The 14,592-nt window shown below is 34.9% G+C and overlaps 2 protein-coding genes across 2 annotated transcripts; one reads left to right on the top strand and one right to left on the bottom strand.

Annotated features, from left to right (window-relative positions):
• The first annotated feature begins 3,995 nt into the window (after nt 1-3,995).
• On the top strand, nt 3,996-9,807 carry KAPP (kinase associated protein phosphatase). The gene is made up of 13 exons (XM_021974456.2): nt 3,996-4,162; nt 5,203-5,392; nt 5,504-5,674; nt 5,785-5,960; nt 6,055-6,213; nt 7,014-7,157; nt 7,241-7,302; nt 7,384-7,519; nt 8,357-8,451; nt 8,740-8,855; nt 8,937-9,066; nt 9,440-9,494; nt 9,601-9,807. Exons 1-13 carry the CDS (start codon nt 4,034-4,036, stop codon nt 9,754-9,756), a joined length of 1,719 nt encoding a protein of 572 aa, XP_021830148.1. The 5' UTR covers nt 3,996-4,033; the 3' UTR covers nt 9,757-9,807.
• Nucleotides 9,808-10,267: 460 nt separating this feature from the next.
• Nucleotides 10,268-12,275, bottom strand: LOC148297358 (uncharacterized). Its single transcript, XM_088246580.1, has 5 exons — nt 12,207-12,275; nt 12,008-12,073; nt 11,665-11,757; nt 10,627-10,732; nt 10,268-10,389 (listed from the first exon to the last, which is right to left on the bottom strand). Exons 1-5 carry the CDS (start codon nt 12,273-12,275, stop codon nt 10,268-10,270), a joined length of 456 nt encoding a protein of 151 aa, XP_088102706.1.
• Between the last annotated feature and the right edge of the window lie 2,317 nt (nt 12,276-14,592).

Raw genomic sequence — 14,592 nt, 5'->3', positions numbered from 1 at the left:
TAGCCCTTGATTGAGTTTCAGTGGATTGATCTGAATTATTTATGAAGGTTTCTCGATTTTATTTATTTTTGTAGAAAGAACTACGTGTGGCTTGATCCCTTAGTAAGGGTACGTAGGCAACCTAGAGTTATTAGATGCAGCTACAAGAATCAATTGTTGAAAATTTGTTCAGTTAAGTTATATTAAAACTTGATAACGTATTTATGTTGCTCTAAGAGTTGAGACCATATTCTGATGACGGAATGATTTATTTGGTATAAAGAGGCCTGAGGCCATTCAAAGTTATTTGCCTGATGCATGCTGAATGATTGGGTGTTGGTTTTCAATATTAATTGTATTGTTACAGGTGGAAAGTTTTTGGGAAACGTCCGTTTTACAGGGAAGATTCTACCGATTTTTCGACAGAAGTCAAACCTTAAAAGAATTGTTGAGTCTTAGTTAGAAGGGCAATTTGGTCAAGTGTGCCAGGCACCTGCCAGGTGTCGGAAGCGCACAGAATTCGGCGCATATTCCAAATTGGAATTTGGGTCAGGTCCTGTCAGTAAGTGTTACAACTTTTTGCTTTTTAGAGAAAGAAATTTTCATTCAAAATCAAATATCAATAAACATATGCATCTTAGTAAAATAGTATTATCAACATGATAGTCACGAATATAACGAGGTATTGGAAATCACTTTTCCAATTTGACTATTAGGGAAATCACTTTTCCAATTTGACTATTAGCATACAAAGATTTGTATTGGATAATGGATTTTAATGTGGAACAGTATTGTTGATGTTCTAAAATGGACCAACAAGGAAGATGAGAGATGGATAAATAGGGATGGGAGATAAGAAGAGTGGATCACTCGCACAAGATATATGTGGTTCACTCGAATGAGCTATACATATATAGGGTTAGAGAAAATTGTCATTATATTAATGTGGTGTTTACCCAATTTAAGAGGTTTGCTTAAGCGTAATGGCCATGAGAAAGAGCTCTTCTTTTATAGGTGAGATATATCCTTCTCTTATGTTTTATTTCGATATGAGACTTTTGATATTGCTTTTGGTGGTAACAGGAGCTTCTCGTTGGTAATATGATGAGGGACTATCAATGTGTGATATGTATCCATGTCATGTTGATGTCGGCTAATCATGTTGAGTTGGTTGCTCGATCAATCATTGTACAAACATATTCAAAATTTATTTCCTGAACTAAGGGGAGAAATTTAATACATAAGAGTACTTTGTCTCTAAGAATAAATGAGAGAGATTCCGATAATTGTGATGATTGTATTTGTATGCACTTATTTATTGTTATTAACTGTTATAAGTTATAACTAGCATTCGTCATTAAATTAACACTAGAAATTTGTCTAGTAAAACGTATTTGTTTGTACAACTACAACTCGTATTTGGTCAATGCATACAAAACACTTATGCTTTTGGCACCCAGCGTGACCAAAAAAACTTACTTGTAACGGGAATAACATTGTTTTGCTATCCCTGACCAATAACACAATGACACGTAAAAAAGTTACACATGTCATTGTGTTGTTAGCAGGGGATGACAAAAAGTCCTATCCCTCTTGCATGAGAGTTTCTCTCCAGGGTGACGGTCTCGCTGTAATAACAAGTACCAAATTTGACTTGACGGGTGGTGATTTAGTGGCTTTGGGCGGCTAAACTTGAATTCACAAGTTTTTTTTCCCTTCATATTAACACACGTATAGTTGAGAATATAGAAATAGAATCCCACATCGGAAATTCTAAACCTTACATAACACTTTATAACATTTTGTGTCTATGAACTCGTTGCGATTTAGTTTAGAGATGGTTACTCTAATTTTATTGGATATTTGTCTAAAGAGAATTAACTAATTTTTTTAAAACAATTAATATGCTTACCAAATACTAATGGATGCAAAACATCCAAATTCATTTAGAAGCATATCTAATAACTTTCCATGCAAATTATTGCTCGCGATACTCTTCTATATAAAGGAGACCCCCACTTTCCATCTATGTAGTATTTCCTCCTTATAAATTAAAAGCCAGCTCTATCATTTCTGTCACATCCAAAATTCAAAATATATCATAATAATCCATACTGGCTCTTGGCTATCAAAGCTCGAAGGAAGAAGCTCTGTGTTTTCTATACATATCCCAGCCAAAGAATGAGTAAAGATGCAAGTTCCCACTCATCTCCACTTGATTCGGTAATAACAAATTACATACATTCGTGAACTATATATATAATGCTGTTTTAGTTTATACATATACATGATTTTCTTTTTATGACCTGTGTTTGCTGATTTTCTTTTTAGTTTGTTATATTGAAAGCTAGGACTGGTTCGCTAGCTAGTTTTAGTTTATAGTGGCTATATGGTATGGGGCGAACCATTCATGAGAAAGAATATGTCGTTGCATTTGGAAAAACTTATTGTATGTGACGCGTGCATAACACGCGTCTCATAGCTTACGTAAGTTACTTTAATTTAGTGTATGATGGGTTGTACGTCATGACATTCTCTATTTGAATCGGGTTGTAAAATTGATGAAAAATGAGATATTTTTTGTTGGGATACATGGAACAAAATTAAAAGATTACATTGGATTAAAACTAGCAAACTTTGGTTGCTGACTAGATGATGAGACGACAGAAGTGGTGGTAGATGTAGTGTCTTTTTCCAAAAATTATTGTCATAATTTGTTATTTAATTACCGTAATGTTTAATTTTTTTTTTCTTCCATGCACTGCTAAACTCATCAACCATGTTCTTCTTTTGTATTCTCAAAAAAAAAAAAAAAAAAAAATGTTGGCTTTTAATTAAGCGTGTTCACTGGCCCAAAGAAACCCAGTGAAATCAACCCGGAAAATGGATTATGTTTTTCAATGGACCAACGCAACCTCTGCCACTTCCGCCCTAAGTGATGATGTGGAGCTTTAAACCAAGTCAAGAATATCCCACCGGCCCATCACATGCCACTCAAATTCCTTGCTGCGTGACAATAATTGCTTGATTTGTTTTTTTATTTTTATTTACATATTTGCTTGATTTGTTTTTGGTTATTTGAGCTTTTCTTTTTCTAGCATTCATATATTTTAAAAATTATAGCAATTTATAAATTGAACATCATTCCTCTCTCAACGAAAAAAAAAGAAGCTAATTCTTTTACAAAACTTACTACACATATGGCATGTGATTTTCCAAAAAAAAATATATGACATATGACTGCTTTAATATTTTTTATACAAGCGATATTAAAAGAGAGAAAAATCAAAACTAGAACTTCATGTATCTTTTTTTTTTTTGGTAAATACCACGAGGTGTCCCCACATTTAAAGGGTGGGATTAATCCCCGCTCATGGTTCAATTTGCCCCTACCCACAAAGTACTTTCAACATATTTCGAACCCCTGTAATTGGGGCATTAGATAGCTCACCAGCTGAATATGGCAATTTGCCAACCACACCACACCTTGTTGTTAACTTTATATATCTTTCAGTAATAGGAAAACACCAACTATCTTCAAGTGTATATATTCAACTTGCTTCATTTATTATTTTTTCATATTTACATGATGGATTGTAGTGCTAAACAAGACAATTAGTTTAGTGAAATTAAGTCTTCATTAATTGAACTAGGTTTTGAGTTCAAATAAACTAGATGTTTGGATATAAAAACTAGTATAGTAGGTGAGAAATAATGAATAGTTTTTTTTTAACACAAGTGATTGGGGAGGAGGGTTTACACAAATATTCATTGGATGTCTGGGAGTTTTGAACCTCTGCCCACATGAATGGAGGGGGAAGAGCTCAACCAAGCTATATCCCATTGGCAGAAATAATTAATAGTTAATAAAAAAGAATGAATTTAATAATAAAGAAATATATTTATAAACAAAAAGAAAGAACGAATTATAATGAACAAGTAAATAATGAAAAAGAAAAGTAAAAAAAAAAAGTAAAAAATTGTGCGACCATTTCAAAGCGACCTTCTCGCAAACTCAAAGCCAATCTCTATCTCCTGGAGGGGAGAGAGAGCGATGACGATGACGATGCTAGAGGGCATTGTCGGTGTTCTTCTCCTTATGCTTCTTCTGATCCTCATCCTCATCTTCGTCGCCTGTAAACCATGGCGCTTCTTCTCCTCTTCTCGTTCTCGCACTATCAAGGTACCTTCCTCTATTATTTTTTACTGTTTCCCAATCCCTCTCCTTTTATTTTTTTAATTGCAAAATTCTCCGGGGTTCCGTTTCGATCTTCCTCTTCGTCTATATATGTAACGCTAGTGCAATGTTCTGTTTGGTTGCCGAGAAATCGTAGAGAAATGGAATGAAAATTTGAATTCCTTGGCACATCGGGTTTGACCTTGATTGATCACTGGATTTCAGTTTTGTTCTTTTTAATGCGAATTTTTCGTTTGTTTCGGATTGGTATTTAGCTAAGAGCCTAAGCCAGTGTCAGAGTTATAACTTTGTGCCACTTTGCTCAGTGTAGCTCGGAATGTATGACTGGCATTTGTGGTGATGTGAGTGTGATCAAGGATTTGATGGGTAAAATTGATTTTGTTTTGTGCTTCCATGTGTGCCTTCGACTATGTTAGTGTTTAATATTACGTATCTGGGTAAAGTTGAACCCAAGAATTCGAACTTTTGTTGGTTACTGTTAGAACTTAATTGTTTTGTGTATTTTCTGATGTTATTTGTGTGACTTATTGAATATTTGATATTAAGCAACTCTATCGAACTGTTTCATTCGTTAGTTCACATGAGAGCAGGGGGCTCGTGTTATTGTTCAAACTCCTAGGATTATATGCTTCTTGTTTTGTTTTCTGCATTTGGTTTGATACCTTCGAGCAAGTAATGGAATCTAAAGCCTACATTTCTGAAAGAGTGCCAAGAAAAACTTTATACAAGGATTGCCGTTTGATTTCTGTCTTTATTTTACCTAGTTTGTCTTTGTTGTAGTGGAATTAAAAAATAAAGCCCCATTACCAAAGACAAAAGACTTGGTATCTTCATGGCTCAGATATTGGTTGATGATTGATCTGTAGTGCAATACACTGCATAAAGTGAGATTGGGCAATTTGGCTTTTACATTTCAGATACAATAAGTACCTGAATACCAAGTGTTTCCCTTTAGACATATGATTTATCATTTCGTTTACCTTATAATTCTTAAGCTGGTTCGCACCTTGTGCTTCCTCTTTTAGGTTGGTGAGCTTGAGAGACCCCTTGTTTCGGATGATGCGGATCTGGTCCGGAACCAGGGTAATGAATTTCCAAGAGGTTATGATCTAGAGGGAGCATGTTTCCAAAATGAAGGGAATTTTCGCTCACCCCGAACACAAGGACTTATTTATAAACAGAGGCTTCCCACCACAGCTCCCCATTCGACTCAAGGTAATTAAGTCTATCCTGTTATTTCACCTTTAAATAATTCTCGTCGCAGTTGTATTTTAGTGCTCATTTACTCCTTAGCATAACCAAACATTTATGCTTCACTCGTCCCAGGTGAATTGATCCTAGATGTGATTTCTGATGCACCGGAAGATATTTTAGTTGGTCAGACACTCAAGCGTCCATTGGTGACACAACAGTTACTAGAAGATCAGAACATTGGTAGACAGAGTTTAGAACATGATAGACTTCGAGAGTTTGTGCCCAATGATATTCTAGATCAAAGTAATTTCTTATCTCTTTCTCATGTTTGAAGTGTTTAATCTTTTAGTGGTTTTATATGGCTGAGTTGAGTGTGTAAAACATGTGATCATATTCTTCTTTTAGAAGTGCAGGAACCTGCCTCAACCTGGAGGTCATATCTGGTCCTTCCCAGGGACTTCGTTGCTCTGTACAGTCAACAAATTCCGCTAGGCTTCCTCTGACCCTTGGAAGGGTTCCTCCAAGTGATTTACTATTGAAGGATTCGGAGGTGTCGGGAAAGCATGCATTGATTAACTGGAATTCGAATGTAAGCATATTAATGACTACTTCTTTGACTTCATTGGGGTTGCATCCGTGTGCTTTTGGTATAAAATTATGTTTTACTTGTTCACCGGCTGTAGAAAATGAAGTGGGAGCTGGTAGACATGGGCAGCCTTAATGGGACACTTCTAAACTCTCAGCCAATCAATAATCCTGATTCTGGAAGTAGACATTGGGGTAAGCCAATGGAGCTAGCAAGTGGAGACGTAATAACTCTTGGAACGACCTCAAAAGTATTTGTAAGTCAATGTGCCTTTATATCTGAGTGAAGAAAAAAAAGTACCTCTGTATTTATTTGTAGCATTAATATAATTTTGTAGAACATACATAAAATTGATAAAAACTGACCTGGCTGGGCTATATGGATACTTCTTGAGGACCGTGAGTTTTCACATTAATATACTTTTACTTGGGCTTTCTGCTGTCTCTGTAATTGAGAAGAATTTTATATCAGACAATTTAAGTTTCAATGAATATACATGGATTCATATGGTATACAGAAAAGGTGCAAGACTGCCTTTTCATAACCTACATGTGTAAATTACAATAGGACAGCCCACCAGTATATGATAACTTTTTATGAGAGAGAATGGGTGTAGAATGTTTATAGCCATGCTCTCTTATATTCTGTGTGCTGTTTAGATGCCCCCTTTGATCATTTTTATTCATAAAGTACCCTGTTTCATGGTCAATGAAGAATGGTGAAAAGTCGAAAATTAAACACATATTTCAGTTCTAAAATAATTTGGGTAACCATACTAGTATTTATGACTAAGTACCTTTAGTTTTGTGAGCTGGTGGCTCACTTTGTCCCTATAAGCACCTTTTTATTGGATATAGCATTATCAGGTTCGTATTGAAAAGCATCATAATAATGTCTTGATATGATATTTTCTAGGTTGTAGATCAAAATAATTGCTTAGTCTTGTAGTTATCCAAATATGCATTGATGTTGACTATGTAATGTGGATATCTGGCTTTTATAGATGGTAATGTGGAGGTTACATGACATTTGAAAGTTTCCTATCCTTTTTGGCAGGTGCATATTTCATCTCAAACTGAGAGTCGGATCCCCTTTGGACTTGGTGTGGCTTCAGATCCCATGGCTCTGCGTCGCGGAGGGAAGAAGCTTCCGATGGAAGATGTGTGCTACTATCAATGGCCTCTTCCTGGGATTGATCAGGTTTCACAGCTATTTTTTCTTCCATTGAAGTAATTTTGCAAGTTTCAGAAAGAGCTAACATCACCTAAGTTCCTCCCTTTCAGTTTGGACTATTTGGTATCTGTGATGGACATGGCGGAGCAGAGGCTGCCAGATCTGCTAGCAAGTTAGTATTTCTTTCTTTTATAATGTGCTTTGTTGCTAACAGGTACTTTAGTAGTTACATTATAATTGTTTTATTTTACAGGCTTCTTCCTGAGATGGTTGCTAACATTTTATCGGATTCACTAAAAAGGGAGAGGGTTTTATCACTACGTGATGCTTCAGATGTTCTTAAGGATGCTTTTTTTCAGACCGAAGCAGGCATGAATCACCATTACGAGGTTTTTCCTTCCACTCTATTTATCTTGTTCCATTAGTATTCATTTTTTTGTGAACGTGTAAATGTAGCAGTTGACTCGCGCACACATCTAAAATTGATTCCTTTCTCATGGTCCTCTTTAGCTCTAATAACATGTAGTAATATTGATTCTTTAATGTGTTACCTTGTTTATTGGAATCTTAGTTTCCAGGGTCTTTCTTCAATACCTAATGTACTGGATACTACCTTTCTCTTGCTTTATTTTTTTTAAATTAAAATTTAATTGTTTTAATGATTTTTTTATATTAAAAGAATATCATAAGAGTATGGAGTTCTTTTAACAAATTGTAAGTGACCCCACCAGTTTGAAGTGCAATTTTAGAACTAAATAACCTACACCGCTGTTAGGACTATCATGTAGGAGAATTATTTCTAATGAATGGGACTATATAGGACAATAAGAATTTAAGGATACATGGTGGCATCACGGTCACTAGATGTTTTACATATTTTTATGTATAGATAAAAAGATATTTTGGTTGTCAACTGGAAAAGATAGGCTGCTCATTTTATATGGATGCAAATCGTTGGATCATTAGTGGCAAAACTTCCTTTTGATCATTAAGAAAATAGATAAAGAATCTGTTATTACGGTAGGATTACAATGTGTGTGCTCCTCTCCTCATCAGATAGAGAGTTTAAGCATATAGTTTTGCAGCAGGCCATTTGATCCTTGCTGCATATATATATATATATATATATATTAGAAAGATGTGACAGATAATGCGGTTTAGGATGATGTTTCTGTTAATAGTAATTAAAGTCTGGTTTGCATATTATAATGGATCATCCTTTGCAGGGTTGTACTGCTACTCTGCTTCTGGTTTGGACTGATGGTGAAGACAATTTCTTTGCACAATGTGCAAACCTTGGGGATTCAGCTTGTGTTATGAAGTATGTGTTCATGTTTTCATCTTTCCTCTGGGTTAAAAGCATCATTTTATTATTTTCTAGAATTTCAGAGGGGATCCCTGGTGGGCAAGCTGGTAGCTCGGGATTAAGGGTTCATTTCTGTGAAGATTGGTCATTATCTTGCACTGTTTTTCATCTAATTTCTCTGTCTTACTCAATGATATTCCATTTAACATTCTTCTAATGTGATTAGATTATAAGTTTTATTTGGTGAGGATTTGCTAATTAGTCACTTCATGTTTTAAACTGTGTATGATTTAATTGTGGCAGCGTTGATGGGGAACTGATTAAGATGACGGAGGACCATAGAATTACTAGTTATGGTGAAAGACTCCGAATCCAGGAAACAGGACAGCCATTGAAAGAAGGGGAAAAACGTCTATGTGGTAATGGCCAGGATCATTGCTGCTGTTTGTGAATTACGTGATTACATCTTGGTTTGCTCAGGCTTTTCTCCACTTGTTCAGGTTTGAACCTTGCTCGGATGCTTGGAGACAAATTTCTTAAACAGCAGGATTCCCGCTTCAGTTCAGAACCATATATTAGCCAAGTGGTACAAATCGATCAAGCGAGCAAGGCCTTTGCGCTAATGGCCAGGTATTGGGCCTTTGCTTTGACTTTGTTAAAAGTCTTATGTTCTGAACTATATGGCACTGTTTTCAGCAGTATTTGTCTACCTAGTTTTCCATTTTCGCCCAGTTTTTAGGGGTCTCAGTTGTCTGTACCAATTAATTGGTCTAACTTCAGATATGCAAGTCTAATTTATCTGCTTAAAGTAGCAGGGGCATTCTCGTTAGAATTGCAGAGTCTAGTAATGTGATATGTTAAGACTGTCTGGAAATATAACAATACTTGAATGTCTGGCAAGAGAGTATCAATCTATCGATGGTCCAGATTAACAGTCTTGCAAGAGAATAATACAATGCTTATTATGGATGGTTTAAATTAACCCTGGATTTTGTGATTGTAGCGACGGCTTATGGGACGTAATTAGCGTGAAGAAGGCCATTCAGCTAGTTCTTCAGGTAATATATTTTCTTTTTCTTCTGACTTAACTTTCTGTGAAGAGAAAAAATATCTTCTATTTTACTCATCTAACTTTTCCCCCATTTTAAATTTGGACATGTACAGACGAGAGAGAGATACTCGATGGATGGGGAGAATTTGGCGGAGAAGACTGCTAATATTTTGTTGAGTGAGGCTAGAACAGTGCGAACGAAGGATAATACCTCTATAATTTTCTTAGATTTTGATACTTCTAGAATCTCATGTAAAGCTGAATCTTGATATGAGTTAAAAAAGTTAGAGTTTCACAGCAATAATTTTCTCTTCTTTTTCGCCCGTCTGTTGTCCATCTTTTTCGTTTTCCCCTTACAAGTTATATATAAAGTAAGTAGTTGATTCCAATAAATATTTAGTTTACTAGTCTCTTTAAAATAAGTAATTTTTTGAACAGACGGCTGTACCCTGGTATCACAATTGTCTGCAAATGGAGAAAAACTTGGCTATCATCAGGTGTATCTCTCTTTATGGTGAGCCAATTCTTCAACACGCCGACCCCAACTTTCCAAGAAATTTGGGTTCCATGGGAGTGCCGATCTTCGTACTTGGGGTCACCAACTTCCTCCATAAATGGATCGATGGTTTTCTTCTGCATCACGGGAATGAGGAAATGGATAGGTTTTCTTAACCAGTTCTCTGAGAACACATTCATGATAAATTATGTCACTGTTCAACATTGCAAATTATACATGGCAATTATGGGAGGAAAGATGAATTTTCCTGACTCAACATACCCTTAAGTAACCCGAATTAAAAGTACAACCATGACGAATACACAAGTCATTACAAACATTACAAGCCATGTGAAACAAGTAGTTTTGGACGTCTTCGAGTATATATCTGTCGCTCGTGTAGTGGCTGTGACCTTCTTTTCCTAGGTCTGACTGCTAAGCCTGATCATCTTATTCTTCAACTTCTTCCTTTCTTTTGATTTTCATTTCCATTTGTACAAGAATCACGTTATTTTTTTGGTTTATAAGGAAAAAGCAACTTCATGTGGAAAGCATGCATATATAATTGTACATCAATTTGTTAGATTATGACCAACATCCTAGCACTCCCGTTTTCAATTTCATCCGGTCTAGATCTAGTTACTCCAGTCGAATAGGAGAAATCGTGGAAGTAGGGGAAAACAAAACCTATGCTTTTCAATGTGTGCTTGGGCTGCAGCATCCAGTTTGACAGGCGCTGAAGAATCAAACAAAACCAGTTATAATAAAACATATGATATAATACGATACGAAAGATCGCTAACAAGGAGCTAAACGAAACCTTAACGATCCTAACCATTGTTCACTTACACAAATCTCCACAAAGTTATTTAAAATAATTAACTATAATTCATTACTATTTATTAAGTAATTTATAAAATTAATGAAAGTATTTAAATACTAATTCTTCACTAAATAAATAATAATTTAAACATAATATATTTAAAGCGTATGGCCGCGCGGCTATACTTTTTCAATGCGAATATATTTATGGGGTATAGCCGCGCGGCTATACACTTTGATATTTTAATATATTTAGATAGTATAGCCGCTCGGCTATACGGTTTTATATTTTAATATATTTAAAAGGTATAGCCGCGCGGGTATACTGCCTACAGTCTTTAAATACTTATTTAATCAAACGCTAGTAATTAATATGGAGAGCGAAGGGAATGTAAGCATTTATCAAGAACTGAACTTCCCTGAAAAGCAAGAATAAGAATGATAAATCATCATTCACCCAGTCAGCTTTTTAATACAGGCTGGGAGTTTGCCAAAGAAAACACAGTTAGGAGCAATGAACTTCATATATTGCATACATATACATATATCATATGGAAATATTCCATTGCCAGACTTTTAATCTGGACTGAGATAATAGGAGATTCACAATCTGCCATATAACATGTTAGAAATCTAGCAAGAGAACATTATCCATGTATCAAAGATTTTCTCCCCAGACGATGACATAAACTGTCACACCAAATTACATGCACTGATGCACTAAAGGATAAATTTTCAGTATTTTGTTAAGCATGATATAGGGTGCACTCAAATTTCACAGAAACCCTAATTTTAAATAACATTTGCTAATGTAACTGGTAAGTACATAAATTCGACAATTCAACGAAAAGCAACATACTAGATCATATGAACGCACCGGCGGTGCAGCTAATTTGGAAGCAATGGCTTCAATCTTCTCTGAATAGTCACTCAAAATAGCCTTTGAAACTCTGTATACAGAAGCATCACGCATGGCTCAACATTACAAATAAAAGAGCAAACAGTTCATAACTCAAAACATCACGCATGGCTAAAGATAGAGAGAATGACTTATGACAATACAATATTCATTTGGATAAACTCTTTCCCTCCAAAATCCCTAAAACAATGTCTCTAAACACAGTGTTTGGAATGTTAAGTATTTCCACCATGCCTACCAGAACCTTTGGATTGATTTGTAAAGTAGAACAAAGGAAGCATATTGGTAAGCCTTCTGGAGTTCTCTCCTCGGCTAGTTGTTCTACCTGTTCTCGTAAAGTAGCAACATACTGCAAAGTTACAGTACCTATGCATCCTAGAAACACTATAAATAAAAAAGAACCAGAAATTTTATGGCACAAATCAGTTGTCTGAAAATGAGTAAAATAATGTAACCTGTAATTCTAATAACAGCATCCATACCAAAGGCGAGTGGACAAGGATGACAGGATCATACATGTACAAGTTTTCATTTTCATCCTTATAGTTCATTCTGGTTTCCATTTGACACTGTTAAAAATTCTGGATTTCTAATGCCAAATTTATGATATTCAAGCTCAGTTTTGACTTGTTAAAATTGTGTTTCAACAAGATTATGGGATTTTAACATTTTGAGTTAAAAAGATATAGGATCCTCGAAATGCTTGTATGAATATATATTTTTAGTTCTTTAAATCAACTCAAAGAACTTGTTTATATTCATTGTCTTCATCATCTTGATATTATCGATATTATCAAATATTAGAGCGATATTTTGGCCAAATGTTACTGAAGTGAGAGAAATTATCGATGTCGATATTTTCCGATATTATCGATACTTATACAATATGTGTATGGAAATGTTCCAAAATATCCTAGACCTGAAAAAACGATAATATCCTCAATATTTTGTCGATATTATTGATATTTTAGTCCTTGGTAGCAACTGCATGCCGGAGCTGGCCAAGGTTCGGCTCCATGAATTTCTTGGCAATTTGTGCAAAATTTTGAATCAATAATGTGGATTATGCATAAGTTGGATATAACTGTCCTCTAAAAACCAACGGAAAATGTTACGAAATGACTAATTGGAACATGCTCGAAAGTTGGACAACTAAGATGAAACTTGGGTATAAGTTTAGGGATCATTGGAAAATTCATAGAATTAAATCTTAAATCTTTAAAATACAACTAACTTCCAAATAGTACATATATATTTTCAACACCTAGCATTCAATAATAACGGATTGCGCGCCTTAGCGGGGATCAAAATTAATTCTCTTACTAAATAATAGAAACCGTAATCTTAGAATATGCAACTATAGATTCTCTACCAATTTAAAAACCAAAATGGCTCTCTTGTTCTATATAAAGCCATGATATGGGTATAGTCAACCATAACTTAGAAGAAGGTGAATATTGTTTACATATTTGAATGACAATGCAAAGAAGCCAACTTCAAAACAAGGACGGGATGTTTTTCGAAGGAAGTGAGTGAGCTCATGTTTTATGTAGTGCGAGTGCTTTTGCCATTGTCTGTGGGCTAGACAGTGATGAGCCAGTTGTGTGGCCTTCCCATGTGATTGTGGTACAAAGGCACTCACATTGCTTAATGTGGTGAGTTCACTCACTTTCTTCAACAAACTTGCCCTTCCCTATCTGAAGGTTGCTTTCCTTTTGACCATGGCTCGAATATATTTCCATTGCACAATGTCAACTTTGACCATGGTTTTGTGAAGTTTTTCGTTGATTTGGCTTCAGGTTGAGTTTAGCGTTGGTTGTTGTTTGATACTCTATAGCTCCATTTACTTCTTGTTTAATGATAATTTGTAAACCTGTTATGATTTTTTTTCTTTTGTTGATAATGAGTTTGTAGACATCAAAATTTTGGTAGTCAATAATGTAAAGTTTGACCACTTGACTAGTCAAAGTTGGCTTGTGCAAGTTGTGGGTCTTAGAAAATTACACATGACTTCATAACTAAGGTCTAAAATATCGATGATTTTGGAAATATCAGTAGTCCAAAAACATGAAAATTTTGATGGAAATATCAGGAAATTATCGATATCAATAAAAATTGAATAAAAACCACGGGAAATTAGAGGATATTTATTTAGTCAATTATCTATTACTTTATCACAAAAAATTGGAAGGAAATGCATTGCATGATGGGTGTAACTGATTTAAATTGATTATATAGCGAGCTAACAAGCACTGCGAGTGTAGAAAATATGTAGTAATTGATGAAAAAAGATTAAACACATCATAATCATTTATTTATAATGATTTACTACAATATTTTACACTTTATACATTGCATGGTTAAATACATGAGTGACTTACTACCACATATAGTTCTTATACAAAGTTCAAATTTGAGTTATTTATACTAACACCCCCTGAGGTTTTCTATTTTTTTCACAAAACTCCTTGAGATTTTAGAAATTACAAGAACACCCCTTGAGGTTTTAAATTGTTTTCACAAAACTCTTTTTCATTGATTTTATACAAAAAAATTCTCCAAATGACAAAGTTGGCTTTTGAGATTAGATTGCATATACTTCATTGAGGTTAATTTTTTTTTCATTTGCATAAGTTTTTTTTCCAATAAAATCATCAATTTTTGGACAAACAATCAACGAAAAGGGGTTTTGTGAAAACAAACTGAAACCTCAGGGGGGTGTTCGTGTAATTTTTGAGACATGAAGGGGTTTTGTGAAAACACAAGAAACCTGAGGGGGTGTTAGTGTAAATAACCCTTCAAATTTTTCACTGTCTTCATCATCTCGATATTATTGATATTATAGCGATATTTTAGCCAAATGTTGTT

The sequence above is a fragment of the Prunus avium genome, chromosome 1, assembly GCF_965620075.1.
Source record: "Prunus avium chromosome 1, drPruAviu1.hap1.1, whole genome shotgun sequence".
Taxonomy (NCBI): domain Eukaryota; kingdom Viridiplantae; phylum Streptophyta; class Magnoliopsida; order Rosales; family Rosaceae; genus Prunus; species Prunus avium.
This window is presented reverse-complemented; position numbering and strand designations above follow the sequence as displayed.

Coding starts and splice junctions, on each gene's coding strand:
- KAPP (XM_021974456.2), top strand. CDS start 4,034: ATGACGATGACGATGCTAGAGGGCATTGTCGGTGTTCTTCTCCTTATG. Junction 8,452..8,739: donor GATTCAGCTTGTGTTATGAA/GTATGTGTTCAT, acceptor TAATTGTGGCAG/CGTTGATGGGGAACTGATTA. Junction 9,495..9,600: donor CCATTCAGCTAGTTCTTCAG/GTAATATATTTT, acceptor GGACATGTACAG/ACGAGAGAGAGATACTCGAT.
- LOC148297358 (XM_088246580.1), bottom strand. CDS start 12,275: ATGAACTATAAGGATGAAAATGAAAACTTGTACATGTATGATCCTGTC. Junction 12,074..12,206: donor TCCTTGTCCACTCGCCTTTG/GTATGGATGCTG, acceptor GTAACTTTGCAG/TATGTTGCTACTTTACGAGA. Junction 10,733..11,664: donor CGGTGCGTTCATATGATCTA/GTATGTTGCTTT, acceptor TAACTGGTTTTG/TTTGATTCTTCAGCGCCTGT.